The sequence below is a fragment of the Danio rerio genome, chromosome 23 (genome assembly GCF_052040795.2).
Source record: "Danio rerio strain M-AB ecotype USA chromosome 23, GRCz13ab, whole genome shotgun sequence".
NCBI classification, from domain to species: Eukaryota; Metazoa; Chordata; class Actinopteri; order Cypriniformes; family Danionidae; genus Danio; species Danio rerio.
This window is the reverse complement of record NC_141043.1, coordinates 23,016,059-23,037,209: the sequence shown is the minus strand read 5'-3', so window position 1 is coordinate 23,037,209 and position 21,151 is coordinate 23,016,059. Positions and strand designations below refer to the sequence as shown.

General features: G+C 36.4%; 1 protein-coding gene across 2 annotated transcripts; it reads left to right on the top strand.

The window, feature by feature from the left end:
• The first annotated feature begins 241 nt into the window (after window positions 1–241).
• Window positions 242–8,489, top strand: ccnq (cyclin Q). 2 transcript variants are annotated; one of them, NM_001020623.1, is given in 5 exon segments: window positions 242–506; window positions 645–828; window positions 918–1,050; window positions 3,043–3,261; window positions 7,059–8,489. In NM_001020623.1, coding segments are annotated over 5 exon segments (744 nt in total). In that variant the 5' UTR covers window positions 242–388; the 3' UTR covers window positions 7,149–8,489.
• The last annotated feature ends 12,662 nt before the right edge of the window (window positions 8,490–21,151 follow it).

The window sequence follows — 21,151 nt, the reverse complement described above, 5'->3', positions numbered from 1 at the left end:
CAAAATATCAAGGGTAAAAATACAGTTTTATCTCAGGAGATAGGAGTTTACTCACTCTTAAAAGTTATTTGGCGGTTTAAAAAACGCCGTACGTAATAGAATATTTTTAAATAATCTCTTTTACAGCTGAAGAAAACATTTTCTACTTGATAAATTATTTGCCATTCTTTCGTCGTCCACGTATATCTTCTTCCCAGACAACGGAGGCGCTGTAGAGCTCTGTGTGGGAGGCCGAACATTAGCCGAAGAAAAGTCTCAATTTACGTGCTTACGGTTGTAGTACAAACGACTAATACTAAAGAAGTACATGTTATGTTTAAAGACGAAATTTAATACAAGCAATGTAAACTGATAAACGCGCTTTGAAACGTCTGCTGAACGACGTAAAATGAGCGCGCATGCGTCAACATCTGCAGCTGCCAATGAAGCGAGAGGCAGAAGAAGTGCTGAAGATGTGGAATACTCCAAAACACACTTCAGAGTTTGTCGCTTTATCACCGAGACGGGTATTTGCATTTTTATGAAATGTATGCTGGACTAGGTTTTTCATATTAAACAACTTTAAGAAATGTATCGTGATACCTCCGCTTCTCGAAGGATTTTTGTTTCTGACTGAGTTTATCTCTTATTTTGCACATGTGTAGGGGTGAAGCTGGGCATGAGATCTGTGCCCATGGCTACTGCATGTGTGCTGTATCATAGGTTCTTCCAGTCTGCCAGTTTGCAGATCTATGAGCCTTATCTAGTGGCCATGTCTGCCATCTACCTCGCAGGCAAAGTGGAAGAGCAGCATCTCAGGACCAGAGATATCATCAATGTCTGTCACAGGTAGCAGAAGGGTTATTGTAGCAGGGTGGACTCAGAATCCATTTAACGTTAGTAGTGTAGTAGCTCATTTGTATTTTTCTTTGATCCAGGTATTTTCATCCAGATAGTGAACCACTAGAACTTAATGGGAAGTTCTGGGAGTTGAGGGACAGCATTGTGCAATGTGAGCTCCTCATCCTTCGACAGCTGAACTTTCAAGTGACCTTTGAGCATCCACACAAGGTAATACCCGTAGATGTTTGCTATTTCTAAAATTTGATGTGTTCTGAAATCAAATGTTTAACATCTTAGGGATTCCTAGACAAATAAAAATCTATTTAATGTATAATGTGTCTTCAGTACAAAACATTACAATATGAAGTTGTTTTAAAATTTGTGAGCTTCAATGAATTTACAATAATAAGAACTAATTTTGTGAAATTATTTATAGAAAGTACTGATTTTGTGAAAATAATTATAAAAAGGTATGTTTTTCCCCTTGTGTACTTTTTAAAGCAGGGGTAGTATTACAAATTAAAACTGTTAAAAAATCATTAACATTATGGCAGCACAGTAGTGCAGTGGGTAGCACAAATGCCTCACAGCAAGAAGGTTGCTGGTTCAAGCCCCGGCTGGGTCAGTTGGCATTTCTGTGTGGAGTTTGCATGTTTTCCTCGTGTATGCGTGGGTTTCCTCCGGGTGCTTCAGTTTCGCCCACAAGTGCAAAAACTTGTGCTATAGGTGAATTGGATATGCTGAATTGTCCGTAGTATGAATGAGTGTGTATAGATGTTTCCTAGTGATGGGTTGCACTTGGAAGGGTATCTGCTGCGTAAAACATATGGTGGATAAGTTAGCGGTTCATTCTACTGTGGCGACCCCAGATTAATAAAGGTAAAATTTGTAAAAACATGTATTGATAATTGGTTTCCCTCACAGGTGGCAACAAAATTTTAGTAAAAATTGGTGGGCTTTACACAGGGCTCCAAAACTAGATAATTTTGATCTCAAACATGAGCATACAGTCAAAAATTAACATATGCACAAAAAGCCAAACTATGATTTAAAATTAAAAATATACCACTAATACTAAAATAACACTGCTTTAAAATAGTATCACAGACTGAAATGTCTTTATGCACAGTGCAGAAACTCTCTATTAGTTTATTACTTTCATTCTCCTCATTTCATTAATTAGTCTAGTGCTTTCCACAGGTTTGAAATACACTTGCCGTGGTAGCCGGATTGAAACACACCTTTTACCCATGGCACATGGTTAACTACATTCGACAAAAAGAGTGATTTTAAGCAATATTTTTATTTATTATGACACTGTTATACACTGTTTCTTTTCAGTGGGTTGAAGTAAAAATATATATATATATATATATATCGTTGAAATAAAAAAAGAAATCCACTATTTGTTTTACTTCTTCTATTCAGTTGCCACATGCACCCACTGATATGTAAAATCTGTTGCTGACGTTTTATTTTATTCATTTTTTTATTAAGATTTTATTGATTTTACATGCGAGTGGTCACGCATCTTTACAGTTTTCTTTCAATAAACAAAACAAGATCTACTCCTCATATAAACATAAGATACACATATCTTAAACACACACATAATAGGATACAAGGTACATTTACAGTCTATAATATTATAGGAAATAATACATATATACATACATACATGCATGTATATGTACGTGCCCATACATATACATATCCGTACACATACCTACCTACCTACATACATGTACATATATACATCCATACGCACATAGTAATACACTAACAACAAAAAAATAGAAAACCACACTAACTATCAAAAATTTAAAGCTCCAAGTTGTTGCACATTAAATTCTATTATCCATGAGTCTTTCTGACAGTTTGCTGCGGATGTATTGCCAAAGCATGTAAGTTATGTATAAAATATGTAATATTTCAACATCATCAAATTACAAAAATATACAGCAAATGAGAAATAAATGACATATAGGAATAAAAAACAGACCAAATCTCTAAAAGTTATCATATTCACAAGAATAAAAAGTGTAGATTGATTAAATGAGGCAAATTAGTTAATTAACCATTTCTATTAGTGTACAAATATTATGCAGCCAGTTAAGATGTAATTTCAACCTCTCTGCGGATCTAGAAAAGTTTATCTGAGTCTGTACTGTTCTTCAAAACAGTTTTTCTCCTTCTAACAAACTTCTCACCGTGTCCCAGTACCTGCTGCACTACCTGCTCTCCGTAAGAAGTCTCCTGAACCGCCATGCCTGGTCTCGAACCCCCATTGCAGAGACAGCTCTGGCTGTATTAAAAGACAGTTACCATGGCTCTGTGTGTGTCCGCCATCGGCCTCAACACCTCGCCCTCACCGCCCTCTATCTTGCTCTCCAGACATATGGAGTGCAGCTCCCCAGAGGAGAACTAGAATGGTGGCAGGTAGGACTTTTACACTGTCATGTGGAGAAAAATAAAATGTCCTGCTGTGCCTGCATTGAGTCACCAAGCCTGAACGTTGACTAGTTTGAGTCTTACTGATGCCAGGGTCGGATCAGGCATCAATAGCAGTACCATTGCAGTAACCTTTAGAGTGCTGGAAGTTGTTCCCATGGCAATTGGAGCACCTAACGGTTGCTGCCTGATCTGAGAAAAATGGCATTGTCTTGCACACTAGTTGCGTTCCCTTGGTGACACCCCTAAGTAGTATTTAAAAAGACGACCAAACAAAAAAAAAATTCTTTAAAGGGCTCTTAAAGCCACTTGAATGACTTCATTTTCCTAGAACAGAGTTTAATAGTAGTAATATTCTAGCTTTAATAACAATTATTTTTCTAAATGTTCATAGAAGCTTTTAGCATAATTCCTGGTATCCTTTATAATTTGTTCTGGGTAAGAAGAGAACATCTGACTAACATGTAGAGCTTTTATTTAGAACGGGAACTGGGTATATTAGGCGTATGCCAAAAAAATAATTCATTTCGATTAATGCATAAATCAATCAATGTGAATCTGAGTCTATCAGATCCAAAGCGGTCAGTTCAAATGGATATTAATTCTTTGTGCAATATTGGGATAATTATCATCAGTGGTCATAAATGAGTTTTTAATGTTAGTGCCATTGTTGTGTTAGAATGGTCTAATACCCTCGTAATCAATGATTTCTGCTTATTAATGTTGAATTCAAGGTGCATTTTGAAAGGACCTTTATTATTTTTTAACTGAAATCATATGTTATCTAGTTAGCAATTGCTCTGTGAAATCTGTGAAAATGTATTTACATTACATTGTATTTACCATATTATTTTGGTCAACTAACTGTTTTTATTCATCTAAATTAATTGCACACAAAAAACTACAATATATTTACTTTTTTCAGTATTGATAGGAAGTTATATTTGACTTAATCATTGTATTAAATCTATAAGAACCTGTAATCTGAGAATTACAATTTAGTTTAATTTAATTTAATTTAATTTAATTTAATTTAATTTAATTTAATTTAATTTAATTTAATTTAATTTAATTTAATTGCACTGACGGAACGATGGCTCAGTGGTAGTCACTGTTGCCTCACAGCAAGAAGGTCACTGGTTCGAGTCCTGGCTAGGCATGGGACGATAACTGTTTTCAAGGTATACCACGGTTTAGAAAAGTCCAGGTTTTAAAACCGCCAAAGTTTTCGGTTATTTTCTGTTCCTAAGGCATGTGTAAGATTTTTTATTTACATTTTTTTGTTTGTTTTTTAGGACAACAGTATTTTCAGCAGAAAAAATATCCAAAGATGGCGTTTTAAATTGTAATGAAATCTGTGTTTTTGAAACTAATGAAGACAGCAGAAGTCAATAATTCATTTGAATTATTTAGCCTGACATGTTAAATGCTCCAAAATATTATAATAAAAAAAAAAAAAAAATATATATATATATATATATATATATATATATATATATATATATATATATATATATATATATATATATATATATATATATATATATATATATATTTATTTATATATATATATGTATGTATATATGTATATATGTATATATATTGTTTTCAAAGGGGAAAAAGTTTTTGTGTTTTTTACCCAGACATTTAAAAAGCACATATTTTAGAGCAGTAATGCTCTACTGTGAAACCGTGATATTTTTATCCGAGGTTATCATACCATCAGCATCTTAAACTGGTTTATGCCTATTCCCCAACTTGGCCAGTTGGCATTTCTGTGTATTCTTTGCATGTTCTCCCCTTGCTCTCGTTTCCCCCACAGTCCTAAGACATGTGGTATGAGTGAATTGGATGAACAAAATTTACCTTTGTGTATTTGTGTATGGGTGTTTCTCAGTACTGGGTTGTGGCTGGAAAGGCATCCGCTATGTAAAACATATGGTGGAATAGTTGGCGGTTCATTCAGCTGTGGCGACCCTTGATTAAAAAAGGGACTAAGCTGAGGGAAATTGAATGAATGAATAATTATATTGCTTTGATTTATAACTGTATTGTATTTGCCTAGATCTTTACTTTTGGGTGAAAAAGTGATATTTTTAAGCTACAGTGATTTGTCAAAAAGTAAGGCAAAAGAAAAGGCAAAATTTGACATGTTTTTGTTTGTTTGATTAATTAATTGATACCTTCATACATACCTGGGTCCAAAATGATGATTATGAAATGCATTAAATAAAAAGATAATAATAATTGTATCTATATTAAATAAAAGTAAAAAAAAACATTTTTAAATGATCTTTACTGGCTCAACATGGGCCCAAATATGTTGAGTCAAAGCTAATCAATAAGGTCAAGCTAATAAATAAGTCAAATGATCAAGTGACATTACATTATTTCTAGTCGGCTTACTCAATAAATAAAAATAAATTAATGGTTAAAAATATGAAAGTAATGAACAGTTTACATTTATAAAAACTTAGTCACATGTGCATCTTTTCTCTTACTTTTTTTTATAGTTGTCAAAGGTTTGATTTCATATGAATGTGTGATTACTTTGTTTCAGTTAAAGCTTTCATTTGTTAAATGATTGCAGGATACAAAATTATTTTGTATAATTCTGCAGTTGTTTTCCACAGTATACTTGTACTGTATGTTGTCTCTTTTCACACTGTAAATGTGAAAATTTAAGATTTTTAATCTTATTACTGACAAACATTTCTTAAATGGCAATTCAACATTTTGTTGATGGAATGTAACATGTCTCACTGTGATTTTGAACACTTTGCTGTGCCTTATTTAAAATAGAAATATTAGGTTAAAATGTAGCCACAAAAAGTTCTCTTACAAGAAACTATAAAAACAGGGAAGTCAGGGCTCTAGACTAGCATTTGAGAGCATTCTACCGATGGTTGAGCAAGCACCTGATTTGGTAGCACTACCCATGTAATAAAATAATGATGTTAAAAGTTTTACCTCTTAAAGATGTCATTTACACACATTAGTTTAAAATGTTTTTTTTTTAATCAACAGTTAGCCTTTTATTTTACCATAGATTTGTTTGTCATAACCAGAAGTAAGATATGCATTTCACCAAACTACTATGATAAAAAGCAGCAATATAGTTTTGAGGTATTTGTTACCGCAAAAGTAGCCTGAAGTCATTTAGTATGAATGCACATGAACAAAAACACTACTTTTCAAATATGTCTGCAATTTTATGAGTATCAATTTACAATTTAACCAATATTTCTGCAAAAATGCTATCGTTCACTGTGAATGACACTTTCCCCATGCTCTCAAAATAACCAAATATTTTAAAATACATGTATGTATTAAAAGTTGAAGTGTAGATGTACAGTATAAATCAGCTACTTTAAATCAATAGTTTTGTATTTGTCCATGATTTTTAATTTGATTGTGCCATTCGCAGTGGTTAACAGGATTCTAGCAGGTTAAATCTGATAGTTTGCATGATGCATTTTAAACAGTTTTGTTCAGATGTTTTGTAACCAAAATGGCTGTTTATCAGTTGCCAGGCAAACTGGTAGCCACACAAATGTAACATCTAATACAGTTTTACCAAGAAACTACAATTTTCAACATTTGAAACATTTAGATGCAGTCTGAAGCCCTGGCAGCTGTTTTTCTGACTTGAAATTAAAACATCTAAATGTGACTAGATTCTATTATCAATTGCCTCAACTAATATTCAGTTGTCATCTCAGAAATAGCATGCAGGTGGGCTAAATTCTGGGCTCTGCATTGACGCTCTGTGCTTCATTTTGCAGGTTGTTTGTGCAGACATCACCAAGGCTCAAATTGAGACCATCATGAGTGAATTACTGCAGCTCTACGACATGGAGGCCAAGTGTACCTGAGAGAAAAAAATAATAATCAAACTGGTACTAAAACGCTGACATGGAAACCCACACACTTATCTGTACATATTGCACAGACGTTTCGTGACGATGGTCTACACAATCACTGAAGCCTCTTTTTACCGACATTGTGATGTGGCCAAATGTGCTGTACATTTTAATTGCATAACCGAATATCAATGTTTAGAAAGTCTCTGCTAGAATGAAGAATGATGTGGGGGATTTAAGTGGCTGTATGAAAACCAGACTTAAGCCACACCACATCAATCAATTCACAGCCACCGACCTACTTTCTTCTCTTACCTTGTGCTGTTTTTCCTCCTGAAGAGGGGGAGAGAAATTACAAAAGAGGTGAAATAGCTGCTATAAGGAAGAATGAAACAAAAGAAGATTCCTCCTGTCCCCTGAGCTAAACTGTAAGGTAAAGCGGCTAGATCTGGGCCATTTCGTTTACATTTTCAAATTTAATTACTGTCCTCCTCTCCCTACAGAACTTGTCCCAGTAGACTTGTTTTATGTAACTCCCTGAAGCAGTATTACTGTATGCTGTAAAGCAAAGCACTATCATTTTATTACTGCAAAACTTCAAAAACAAAACTTTACCAAACAATTATTTTTTCTCTGCTAGCAATGAACATGAACTGACAGGCAGGTTTGTATTTTACAATATAATAATTCCTAATAAACCATTTATTTGCATGAATGCATTTTCAAAATAGCACCTGAAAATAGACTTTCTTTTATTTTTTTATTTCCCCCCATCTATGATGTTCTACTTCAAATTTCTGGATCTAGTTAGGTCAGGACATCGCTCTGGAGTGGATCTTAATAAGTTACTATGGCAACTGCTATTGTGGAGGGAGCCTTTGAAACATACAAATGTGAAACTCCATTATAGCACACCTGTCAACCTCAGCACATCAAATAATTGCGGTCGGGAAAATGTACTAATTTTGCCATTATTCACCAAAAGCAGCCGTTTCCCCTGTAGCTAATTGAATTGTGTTGACCGGTGACTGCAACTGCTGTTTAAGAGATCACTTAGCTTTAGTTTTCGCTCTGTGCAACTTTAATCTGCTGTGTTGTAAAAATCTGTTAAATTTAGTCCATTCATTTACTACAGAATGTTTCAGACATTGGCATTTATTGGCGTAAATTGATCATCTCTAAAGTTTTGTTAATGGTTTATTAAAAGGGTAAAGATGGCTTGAAATCAAAATGTACTCTTCTTATTTTTATATAGTAATGGTGATTCATTATACAGCATGGAAGAGCAAGGATAACATTGAAAAACTCTGTGACTGTGTTCTTCTGACAGAAAAGAAAGTTGTATACACCAAAGATGGATTGAAGTTTTATTTTTGGTGGAAAAACGATTTATCTAATAAAAATTGGTCAGCGTTAATAAATTAGCAACATCTGCAACTGCATATGCCAGCAAAATAGAACACGGAAGCAGCTTGAAGCAGAAAGCGTGAGTATTTCTGTGGTCTGGAGGTAATACAAAGACAATTATGACAACATTGCCATAGCAAATTGTGGGATATGTAAACTTGGGATTGCCTGGCGGTATTGGTAGATACACAATAGCAAATGACTCGGACTCGAGGGCACAAAACCTGATCGGGACATCCCTAGCTAGATCCATAAAACAAATGCTATGAGAGTCAATGGTTACAGGTTTCCAACATTTTTCAAAATATGCTTATTTGTTTTCAACAGAAGGAATTTACTCAGACAAGTTTGCAACACGTAAATGATAAGTAAATGATGAGAATTTCCATTTTTGGATGAACTATGTATGGCCACTTTCTTTCATAAAAAAATATAAAGGAACATTTATAATCAACAATTTTATCTTTACATTTTTTAATTAATAAATGGTGCCAAACTGTTGGTACTTTATTAAATTTAACTAATCAACAAAGCCACTAAAAGCCTGTTATTATTCACATCACACTAAAGCGATGAAGTTTCTTCGCACTCATTATTTTTAAGGAATATATTTGGGAAAACATTCCTGCTTATCTTTGCCACACGCGTACAGTTACAAACTCACAAACACTCTCTCACATTTCCACACACACATCTCTCTGCAGGCAGGCCCTAATGCTGGGCATCATGAATTATGTAGAGGGTACATGTGCAGCCGGATTCTCTTCCATCAATAAAACATCAGCATGGCCCTCACTATGGGATTGAGTGCTGGGAATAGGAAGCTTGGGATTGATTGAGGCTCTCTTACTCTCTCTTTGCCATCTCTCTTGGTTCTTCTTTTTCAATCTGTCTTCTATTCCCAGATTTTGTCCTGTGTGGAAGCAAGCCTTTATGCTACATCCTTAGGTCTGTGCCTCCCTCTCATGGAGTCCAGCTTGCAGTCTTTTTTTTTTTTTTTTTTTTTGCCTTGTATAGATTACCCCAAAGTCTTTTAGCATTCGATGTTTCTCTTTAAATATTCCTCTCTTTCATTTTCTTCTGCTCTTTACTTGGTAAATGTAGCTTTTTTTAAGGCATTGCCACATTTGGCACACTGATTTGTTAAATCAATTTTGGAAGAAGAAAAAAAAGAGAATAGACAAGGTTCTGATTTATAGAAATTTAAAGGCATAATTCATCCAAAAATGAAAATTCTGATTTACTTATCTTTCTCTATTTCTTCTGTTGAACACAAAATTAGATATAAAGTTTTAATTATTTTCTTCTTTTTAATTAATGTGAGGTTAAACAGAAATTTAGTTTTATTTTAGTTAAGTTTAGTTTTATTTTAAATTTAGTTTAGTTATTTTAGTAACACATTCGTTCAATATTGTGTATATTAGATAAATTATTTAGGTATGCTTTATTATATGTCATAAGCTTATTATAGGTAGAATTAGCTATTATGCACTAACAATTTCATCACTTTTATTATTTTTATTAAATCTAAATCACCATATATACAAATACTTATATTAAAGGTGCTGTATGTAAGTTTTTGACTATTTCTCAAGTACAAAAATACTATAATAAGTTTGTAGATATCTAAGAAACATGCTAAGTGAACATACTTGTTTGTCTGAAAAACAAGGTTGAAGTCAGATATTCTGCTTTGAAAAAGTCTGTCACGTGCCGGAACATCTGTCTTTGTTTTGGTCATTTAACCTGCTCAATTACAGTTTAGCCAGTTATATTTCAGCACCCTGGGTTTCCTTAGTGGAAAACTGCGCATTTTATTAATCCAGTCAGGAGGACTCTCAAAGTGTGTGTCTGCGACCGAAATGTAACCTCCAGTGGACAGTAACAGCTCCGAAATTAGACAGAGTTTGACATGAGGTTATTAATTAGCAAGTAATATAAATATTACGAACATAAACATTAGGAGAGCAGGTTACATTTTAACCCTGTGTTCCAGCAACATGTCACGTGAAGAGAGTGATAAGCAATTTAGCTATTTGCACCAGACAAAACACGACAGAAATTTAAATACAGCCATTAAGAAGCACAGAATAGTGCGCTCAGTGCACTCCAACAAAATGGTAAGGTTTATAATCTAATCAATACATACTAAACCTCTTTACCATTATTAAATGTAATTGCAGAATCACTGATATGTGTTGGCTTGCACTGAGTTGCATTTCTGAATTTCATTTCAAATGGTTTATTTTATTTTTAAGATCTGAGGTGAACTATCAGCTGCTGCTGCTTTCAGTAGTTTGGCAATAAAGGTAATGTAAAATGACATTCAAACTCACATTATTAGCATTTAACTCTAAATAAAGCACATGAGGTGTACCTATCATTGTCAGTTTTCTGTTGATCAACTGCAAGAAATAGAAGCCATTTCTAAAATATACATTTCAGGTGTTGGTTTGAGCAAAAACTTTTTTAATATTGAAATTATTTCTTCTACGTCGTGCCATTACTTTTATTTAGAAAACGATTTAAATCAGCCCTTAGGCTCAACAGTCAGGCACACTGCTGTTGGTGATGTCAATCTAGCAACCTGCATTTGGGTGTACGCATTAAAACAGCTTATAGGAGGAGAAGTTAGAGCTTAAGCTCCCCATCGCTGGAGCTAAAGTGGCTACTGGAGACTATACTTCTTTCACCGAAAATATCTTGATAAATTAAAAATTTTTTAATTAAATTTTGTTGCACTAGTGATGGGTTTACTGCTGTGTTCCCAAGAAAAATGAAATTATTATTTATTTTAATTATTTATTATTTGAAAAATCAAGTTATTGGATTGTAAAAGAAATCTATTTAATTACATTGAAAATTTTTTTTGTAAATTTCACATGAGGCAAGAAAGATATTTTGAAAAAATCTACATTATTTTTGCCCATGCATTGAAAAGAAGGTTACCCACTGGTCCCTTAATGACTTTTATTGTGTGAGCAAATGTTCTTCACAGTATCTGCTTTTAAGTCAACTATTATGTCCAACAGGTTTGAAATAACATGAGAGTTTTTAATTTTGTGTGAATAAACTATTGATTCTGCAAGTCATTGTACAGGCACGCTTGACCGGAAAAACAGCTTTGTGTCATTGTTCAAATTGTTCTGGTTCTTCAATGCACTGTCCAAAGTGCAAACAATCCAGTCCAGCCCTAAAATATTGTCTGCCTATTTTTGTATATGGATTGCTCCCATTTTGGAAGTACTACAATAACTGTTGCAGACCAAAGATGTTGCGTTTTTCTCCTCTTGACATCAGAACTCCTGCCAGAATTGGGATCACAGCCAAAGCAATCAACTCTCAAAGTGGCAAACTATTGATGCACAATTCAGACTGTGCTTAAGAAAGCCTAAATTAAGGCGTTGTACTGTATTTTTTTTATTTTATTTTTATTTTATTTACAGCATAATTATTGAAAAAGAAAAGTAGGGGGACCTAGAAATAGACTTGTTAAAGGAATTGTACACTGAAAGTTAAAAATGTACTAATTATTTACTCACTCAAAAGTGGTTTTAAACCTTTAAAAGAAATTAAACTCAAACAGGTTTGGAACAAGTAGATGGTGAATAAATTACAGAATTAAAGTTATTGGAAAACAATTATTGAATTAAAGGCCCATCAACACCAGTGATGATTAAGAAAAAGATAAAGACATTTTAATCCTCAAATTTGTTGAAAGGAGAGTTACATCTCAACTGTAATGATAATGTAGGACTTTTTTTAGAACTTTATGTAATTCAGGCACATTTCAGTGAGCCAAATTTGTATATTTGAGTTTTCATTGTATTAAGGAAAAACGTATTACAATAACAGACATTTGGTTTTGAAACACAACCTATTTTTGATATGAACAGAAATTTGCTTAAAAAACATTATAAATGGATGATCATGAAATATTCTGCTTTCTGGTATACTGTTAAACTTAGGTCTATAAATATTTGGACATCAACACAATTCTAACTATTTTGGCTCTATACACCAACACAATGGATTATAAATAAAATGAACAAGATGTGTTTTAACTGCATACTGTCAGCTTTAATTTAAATGTATTTACATCCAAATCAGGTGAAATCTGTAGGAATTACAACAGTTTGTATATGTGCCTCGCACTTGTTAAGGGACCAAAATTAATTGGACAGAATAATAATCATAAATCAAACTTTCACTTTTTAATGCTTGGTTGCAAATCCTTTGCAGTCAATTACAGCCTGAAGTCTGGAACGCATTAACATCACTAGACGCTGGGTTTCATTCCTGGTGGTACTCTACCAGGCCTATACGGCAATTGTCTTCACTTCCTGCTTGGGGCATTTTCCCTTCAGTTTTGTCTTCAGCAAGTGAAAGGCATGCTCAATTGGATTCAGTTCAGGTGACTTGGCCATTGCATACCATTCCACTTCTTTCCCTTCAAAAACTTTAAAAATTGCTTTTGCAGTATGCTTTGGGTCAGTCTCCCTCTGCACACAAGGATTTCTAAAGCATTTGGCTTAATATGAGCAAGAAATATTGCCTGAAACACTTCAGAATTCACCCTGCAGCTTTTGCCAGCAGTCACATAGCAACAATAAATACAACAGAACCAGTTCCGTTGACAGCCATACATGCTTAAGCCATGTCACTACCACCACCATACTTCACTGCTTGAGATCATGAGCAGTTCCTTTCCTTCCCCATAGTCTTCTCTTCCCATCACTCTGGTACAAGTTGATCTTGGTTTCTTCTGTCCATAGGATGTTGTTCTAGCACTGTGAAGGCTTTTTAGAACTCTAATCTGGCCTTCCTGTTTTTGAGTCTCACCAATGGTTTACATCTTGTGGCGAACCCTGTGTATTCACTCTGGTGTTGTCTTCTCTTGATTCTTGACTTTGACACACATACACCTACCTCCTAGGGAGTGTTCTTGATCTGCCCAACTGTTGTGAAGGGTGTTTTCTTCACCAGGGAAAGAATTCTTTAGTTGTCCACCACAGTTGTTTCCATGTTCTTCCGGGTCTTTTGGTGTTGCTGCGCTCACTGGTGCATTCTTTCCTTTTAAGAATGTTAAAACAGTTGTTTTGGCCATGCCTAATGTTTCTGCTATCTTGTTTTGTTTTTAATTTTGTTTTCTAATGTTTTTTTAATTTTTGTTTTCTAATGATGGCTTGCTTGACTGGTAGTAACAGCTCTTTGGATCTCATCTTTTTATCGTTTCATTTCAAATCCATTGTGTTGGTGTGTAGAGCCAAAAATGTTAAATTTGTGTCAATGTCCAAATATTTATGGTTCTAACTGTACATGCAAGTGTTTTAAATACACACTATGAGTGATAGGTGGTCTTTTTTTTACTTGACTTTCGGCCTATGCAAACAAACACCTATTTTACAAGAACAAGAAAAAGGTATCTTTTCACACGTACAGTGTTTATCGTAATCTATCGACACACTTTTCTCTGTCCCTGCTTGATCATCTTTTGTTTAAACCATAATGGGCATGGTCCCAAACATACTAATTTATTATTACCTAACTATTATTTAAGCTACAGATCAGTGTGAATTATTGTTCTCTGTGTAAAGTGCTAACCCTCCTTACATCTTGTTTTAATGTCATTCCGAGGGGATCAAACATTAATTAGGGCGAATTAATCCATCTGTAATTCATACCTTGATTATAGCTTTCCTTTTAGTTTCAGCAAAAATATGTTGATTATCTGAAAAACAAGTAAAGAAGCTTAAATTTTTTTTTATAAAAATCATTATTTACTCTACCCTAAACCTGCATGACTGGATTTGTTTGGTAAAAAAAAAAAAAAAAAAAAAAATTGATTGTTTGTTTGTCCATATGATGAAAATCAAAAGCTTTCTTTGGAATTTCTCTTTTTGTATTCCACAAAATGAAAAATCATATCGTTTCAGAACATTATGATTAAATGACTGTTTTCATTGCTTTGTAGCTGGTGTAAAATTGCTTTCTTCAAAAGCACTCTACTGAAATTGTTGTAAAATGCTTTATATCTAATCTCCATGCCAGGATAGAGAGCTTTCAAATGCACCAACATTCATGCTGAATCCCAGAGATGTGAGCTGGAGTTCACAGACATGGAACAGTCTCACTTGGGTAGCTTTTGGATGGAGTTCCTCAGTAAAGCGAGGAGATGTAACATGCGATTGGGTGGATTGCGTTTTGACTGACAGTGAGAGACTCCATCTGTTAGGTTGGGCTCCAAGACTGGGCTGCACTACCTTCAGGGCTAATGCACGGCAGCTCCCAGAGGGACAGCCATCTCCTAAACCCTCACCTTTAAATTATAGATACAAGCCCTCATCGGAAACTTTCTCTTTACTTTCTCGGACGTGCCTCACAAATATTTCAGTGTGAGCGGCACAAGTAGGGAAGAAAAATTCAGCATTGAAGAGTGGAGGCATGCAAAATGAGCCTATTTTTCAGTCGCAAGGACAATGAAACATTGATTGTCGGTGTAGATGTGTCAAGCTTAGCCTAGGGAGTGTGTAATATAGTCTTATGGTGCAAGCTTCAAAAACGTGATCCAAGTCTTGGTATTTTTCGCTGCTTTTGAGTTAATGCTCATCTGGTGGAGAGCATATAAAGCATGTGCGTATGTGTGTTTGCATATGAAGGCTTCAGAAGAGGCACACTTGAGCACTCGTCAGCACATAAAAGCTTTTCCTCGCTGGTCTGAGAGGCCTCCTGCATTAGGGCTATTAGATTTGAGCTCTATATGCGTGGAGACAGCTAGAAGATTACACCTGCGTGGGTGTGATAGGTGCCTGAATTTATGAATTGAAAACACAGCGGAAAAATGGGGCGTACAAGGGACACCACGAGGATTTATGGCACAGATCTGAACCAAATGAACAGACGTAATTGAAAAACTGCTAGTCAGCTGTTTGCTACATTGCTCAACAAGATGTGATACTTTTGTAGAATGGAAATACATTCATTTTCTTTTGGGCTTAGTCCCTTTATTAATCAGTGGTTGCCACAGTGGAATAAACCGCCAACTTATCCAGCTTCAAATTATTAATTATTATTTAAATTATCAGCTCTCCTGTGAAATTTGAATTATTTTCCCAAATATTTCCCAAGTGATGAGTAAGAAAGGAATTTCTTTTGCAGTATTTTCTTTTATATATTGTTTTCTACCATGATAAAGTCTTTATTCTTTCAGTTTGGTTTTTAAATATTGTTTAGTTTTAAAAGTTTTATGGTCACTATTTTTAGCCCCCATAAAGGGTAATTTTGTATCAATTGCCTACAAACAAACCACTGTTGTCAAATGATTTGCCTAAGTAACTTGCTTAGTTGGTAATGCAGTGGCGGAGTAGGTAGTGCTGTCACCTCACAGCAAGAAGGTCGCTGGTTCGAGCCTCGGCTGGGTCAGTTGGCGTTTCTGTGTGGAGTTTGTATGTTCTCCCTGTGTTCGCGTGGGTTTCATCCGAGTGCTCCGGTTTCCCCCACAGTCCAAAGACATGTGGTACAGGTGAATTAGGTTGGCTAAATTGTACGTAGGGGATGTGTGTAAATGAGTGTATATGGATGTTGTCAAGATATGGGTTGCGGCTGGAAGGGCATCCGCTGCGTAAAAAACATATGCTGGATAAGTTGGCGGTTCATTCCACTGTAGCGACCCCAGATTAAAAAAGGGACTAAGCTGAAAAGAAAATGAATGAACTTGCCTAGTTAACATAATTCATCTAGTCAAGCATTTACATTGTACTTTGAGCTGAATACTAGCATTCTGCACAATAACTAGTAAATTATTATGCTCTGTCATCATGGCAAAGAAACTTATTAGACATCAATTATTAAAACTATTATACTATACCTATGATACTCATAATATTATACTACTGAATGTTAAAATAAATATTGTATGAAATGAATATTGTCCACTTTTTAAAATGTTATTTATTATTTTAAAAAAAGGGTACATTTTACAAGTCTGCTGTAGTTGAGTTTTACTATTTTTCTTTATGCCAGTTAATATCCGGGTTTTGCGATGACACTTACCTTAGCTTAGCATAAATCATTAAATCAGATTAGACCATTAGCATTATACTTAAAATGGCTAAACAGATTTGATTGAAATATATCACATACCTAAAGCACTTAGGAAATATTTGAAAAGTAATTGCAATTTCATAGCAGGTCTAATAGTTTTGTCACCAATTGTGCACTATTCTGTGTGGTGCAGGGACGTGTGGTCAGGTGAGGCAGTGTCATCATCGTCATCTGCCATCATGAGTTGTGTACTAATGATAAAATTAATATTTGTGGACTGATCTGTGCTATAAATACAATTTCTGTATGATACAAGTAATTTAAAAAAATTTTACGATCAAAATCGATGTATTCTGCATATTTTTTCTTCAATTACAGCGTAGGAAGTGATGTGAGGTAGCACCATGCTGTGCCTCATGTCAGATTGCTTAATCACTTTCGAACTGGGTTAAACGCATGCCTTTTGCTTACTCTGTATTTGCTACCAATGTAATGCTTTATTGCATAAGTCTCAAACTCAATTCCTTTTCCACAGTTTTGCTCCAACCCTCATCAAACACAGCTGATCCAACTAATGAAGGTCTTCATGACTCTTTCGAACACCTCGATTATTTAGATCAGCTGTGTTTGAAAGGGTTGGACCAAAACTGTGCTGAGCTGCGGCCCTCCAGGAATTGAATTTGACACCTATGCTTTATTAAAAGGTTTTTATAAACTATAGACATTTTTATTATATATCCTCACTTTCCATATAATATGTCATGTATTTCACGAATGTCTATAACTTAATTAGTGTTAGCGTCTGACATAAAGCCGCACTGAAAAGACATGAGGTGAGGCAGGCAGTAACTCTACTGCAATGAAGGGGGCGCATGTGAGCTCACAATTATTCTTGTTCGATGGTTGCTCTTAAGGAGTCAAGTAAAGTTCAAGGAGTCTGTTATTTTATGTTTTGCTCTGACTGACTGCTAAATGGCAGATGTAACGTTAATATCTTAGCTTAAAAATTATCAAAATAGGGCTTTTAATCAAATAATGAAGTAATAAATAATTGACGGCCAATGCCGGAGCTAAAGGTCTTGTTTCAAAGGACAGGACAGAACAATCCTTTAAACATTCCAGTCATTTCAAGGCTTCTTATAAGAGAGAGAGCATCCGCCATGGTGCTGTGTCACTTGTTAAAGAGCCCATATTATACATGAAATAGGGTCATATCTTGGTTGTAAGGGTCTCCAACAACAGTCTAATATGCATGCAAAGTCAAAAAACACTTTCATGGTCTTATAATCTGCATTTATTTTTACCTAATTATCCCAGCGACTCCTGTATGAATCGTCCAGTGATTCATCGTCAGTGATCCTTAGCGCGAAGCTAATCTGCGCTGATTGGACCGATGACAGTCTGTCACGATTGGTCGACTGCCTTCAGTCAGAGAATGAAATGCCCAATAGCTAATCAGCAATATAAAAGTAATCACAGTTCGTACGCGCTCCATAGTGTAGGCGTGGATTTTAGCTGACACACACACACACACACACACACAAACACACACACACCTCTGGACGACAACGCTCCCGCTTCCGCCCGCACCCGCCAGGTTTTAGCCTGAACCCGACCGCTCCCGCTTATATTTAGAATTTCTTGTCCCGGTGCCCGAACCGCCCCATTTTCTGCCCGCCGCGCCCAATCCCTCTAAAGAGCGGGGGAGAACATAACCGAAAATCACCCAGCTAAACAGTCCAGAGACAGCCAGACAGAGCTCTCTCTCTCTCTCTCTCTCTCTCTCTCTCTCTCTCTCTCTCTCTCTCTCTCTCTCTCTCTCTCTCTCTCTATCTCTCTCTCATACGCGCGCACTAACACATACACACAAGCACCAAGCAGACACACAGGCATGCAAAGCTCTGTCTCATTCGCATAGCAATATCCACGATATTGCTAGAAAGCCCGCTCCCGTCCCAAATTAAACCTGTTACCGACCGCTCCCGCGATTGATTCTGAAATTTATTCCCGCGCCGCAGAAATCTGGCGCGGGGACAGCCGCGGGAATGCAGACCTCTACCACGGAGCTCCGTAAACAAACAGCACGCGTCGCGTTTTTAACGTGACTTTGCACGCGATAAGAGAATATAGCCAGTTAACCTGATGTAGTACACTCGGTTACAAGTAACTAATCACAACTAAATACATTTGCAAGCTAGAGTCAACGAAGCAACTTTAATCGCACGTACTTACACTTGAGAAATGGAGGAAGAAAAATCCTGACGTCCATTAGTAAGTTACTCTTTACTGATCCTTACTTTAAGAAACGCAGATGAAGTATTCTTTGTAGCATGTAGTTTCCAGAAGTTTCCAACTGCTTGGTTATAATGCTGAGGTTTCATCTCTGGGTAGAGAATCGATAATGTCCATCTGCAGTGTGACTTCAATCAACCGGCATGTTTGTGTGCGTGTGTTTGTGGGTGTGTGTGTGTGTGTGTCTGGGTTTCTGCGTCAGAGGGCGGGGCCTCAGGTTTGAAATCTCCCGGGTTTGCGCGTGCACGTGAATAACTTGGTTTCGTTCGTACGTCATAATGAATCGGTATCAAGGCGACTCGTTTGAAGCACTATGAGTCGACTCTTTTATAGATGAATCAACCGTTTTAAACACTGTATTCTTACAGATTTAAGCCTTAGCTGGATACTTCACTTCACTTAGAGCTGTGTTACACACTACATGGAGGGGAATTTTCAAAAACCCATAATATGGGCTCTTTAATTGTCTGTAGCATCAACCTTGTTGCTTTTTGGGGGTCATGTTGAATTGCTATACATTGTACATTATACCTTGGCCCAATAGGCCTATATACTATGTGTATTGAAAGAATACTTATATGAGGTATGAAGTTTAAGGCAGGTAGTCGATAAATATATTGGGTGCATATATTTTTAAGTCAGTGCCTCACAAGCCACAAACCTCCCCGCACTTCACTCGTGTGGTGTGTGTATATATATATACTGATGAGCCAAAACATTATGACCAGTCACATGTGAAGTATTGATTGTCTCCAATCAAGGCCACGTGCTATTGTTTTTGCTAGATTAGATGGGAAGCAAAGTCTTCATATCAATGTGTTGGATGCAGCAGAAATGGCCGGGAGTTAAGATCTGAGTGACTTTGATCATGTCCAGATTGTGGGATCAAGGCAACTTTGTCAAACAGCAAGGCCTACTGTATGGGTTGCTCCAGGTCAGCAGTGGTGAGAATTTACCAACAGCTGTACGAAGAGATACAAACCACAAACCAATGTTAAGGTGTTTGTGCCCAAAACTCACTGTTGCATGAGGGCAATGAAGGCTATCCTCTCTTGGCTGAGCCAAAAATAGGTCTCCTGTATGCTTCATGTCACAAAACATGTCGCGAAAATTAATGACTGTTATTGAAGGAGTGTACTGCATAGGGGCTGTGTAGCTGCAGGCCACATAGTGACCCCTATTCATGGACAAAGGAGTCTAGAATGGACACACAAGCTTTGGAATTGGACCTTGGAGCAGAGTTAAGTGGTCACCTGGTCCAGTGAGTCCTTTTATGTCACAGGGAAAGCCGTTTATTGTGTGTGGTTTACCTGGAGATTTCATGGCACCAGGATGGACCGTTGGACAGCAAGGTGGTGGAGGAGGAGTGAAACTCTGCTCATAATCTCTGATAGGGATGCCAACTTATCATCTTTATTAATGTTTACTGTTTTGGATTTGGGCGAAGCAATTCCATTCAATTCAATTCAGCTTTATTTGTATAGCGCTTTTACAATGTAGATTGTGTCAAAGCAGCTTCACATAAATGGTCATAGTAACTGGAACAGTGTGGTTCAGATTTTAGTGTTTAAGTTCCGTTCAGTTCAGTTTAGCTCAGTTCAGTGTGATTTAATCATTACTGAGAGTTCAAACACTGAAGAGCAAATTCATCAATGCATAGCTCTACCAATCCTGAACCATGCGAGGCAGTGGCGACAGCGGAGAGGGAAAAAAAAACTTTACCTGATAGGAAGCAGTGGCGCCTCACAGCAAGAAGATTGCTGGTTCGATCCTCGGCTCAGTTGGCGTTTCTGTGTGGAGTTTGCATATTCTCCCTGCGTTTGCGTGGGTTTCTTCCGGGTGCTCGGGTTTCCCCCACAGTCCAAAGACATGTGGTACAGGTGGATTGGGTTGGCTAAATTGTCCGTAGAGTATGAGTGTGTGTGTGAATGCATGTGTGGTTGTTTTCCAGAGATGGGCTGCGGTTGGAAGGGTATCCGCTGCGTAACAACTTGCTGGATAAGTTGGCGGTTCATTCCGCTGTGGCGACCCCGGATTAATAAAGGGACTAAGCTGACAAGAAAATGATGATGATGATGTTTTAGATCTACGGTTGATTCCTCCTGATTCATGTTTTCCAAAGAGGAGTGATGTGGGTGATTTGTGAGGAACCTGTCCAAAGGCACTTTGGGGAGCCACACTCACAAAATATTGTACAAAAGGGTCATGTCATGTCAATGAGCTCCCCCTTTGCTGAAATATCAACCCTTGTGTGGACCGAACAGCTCAACTGA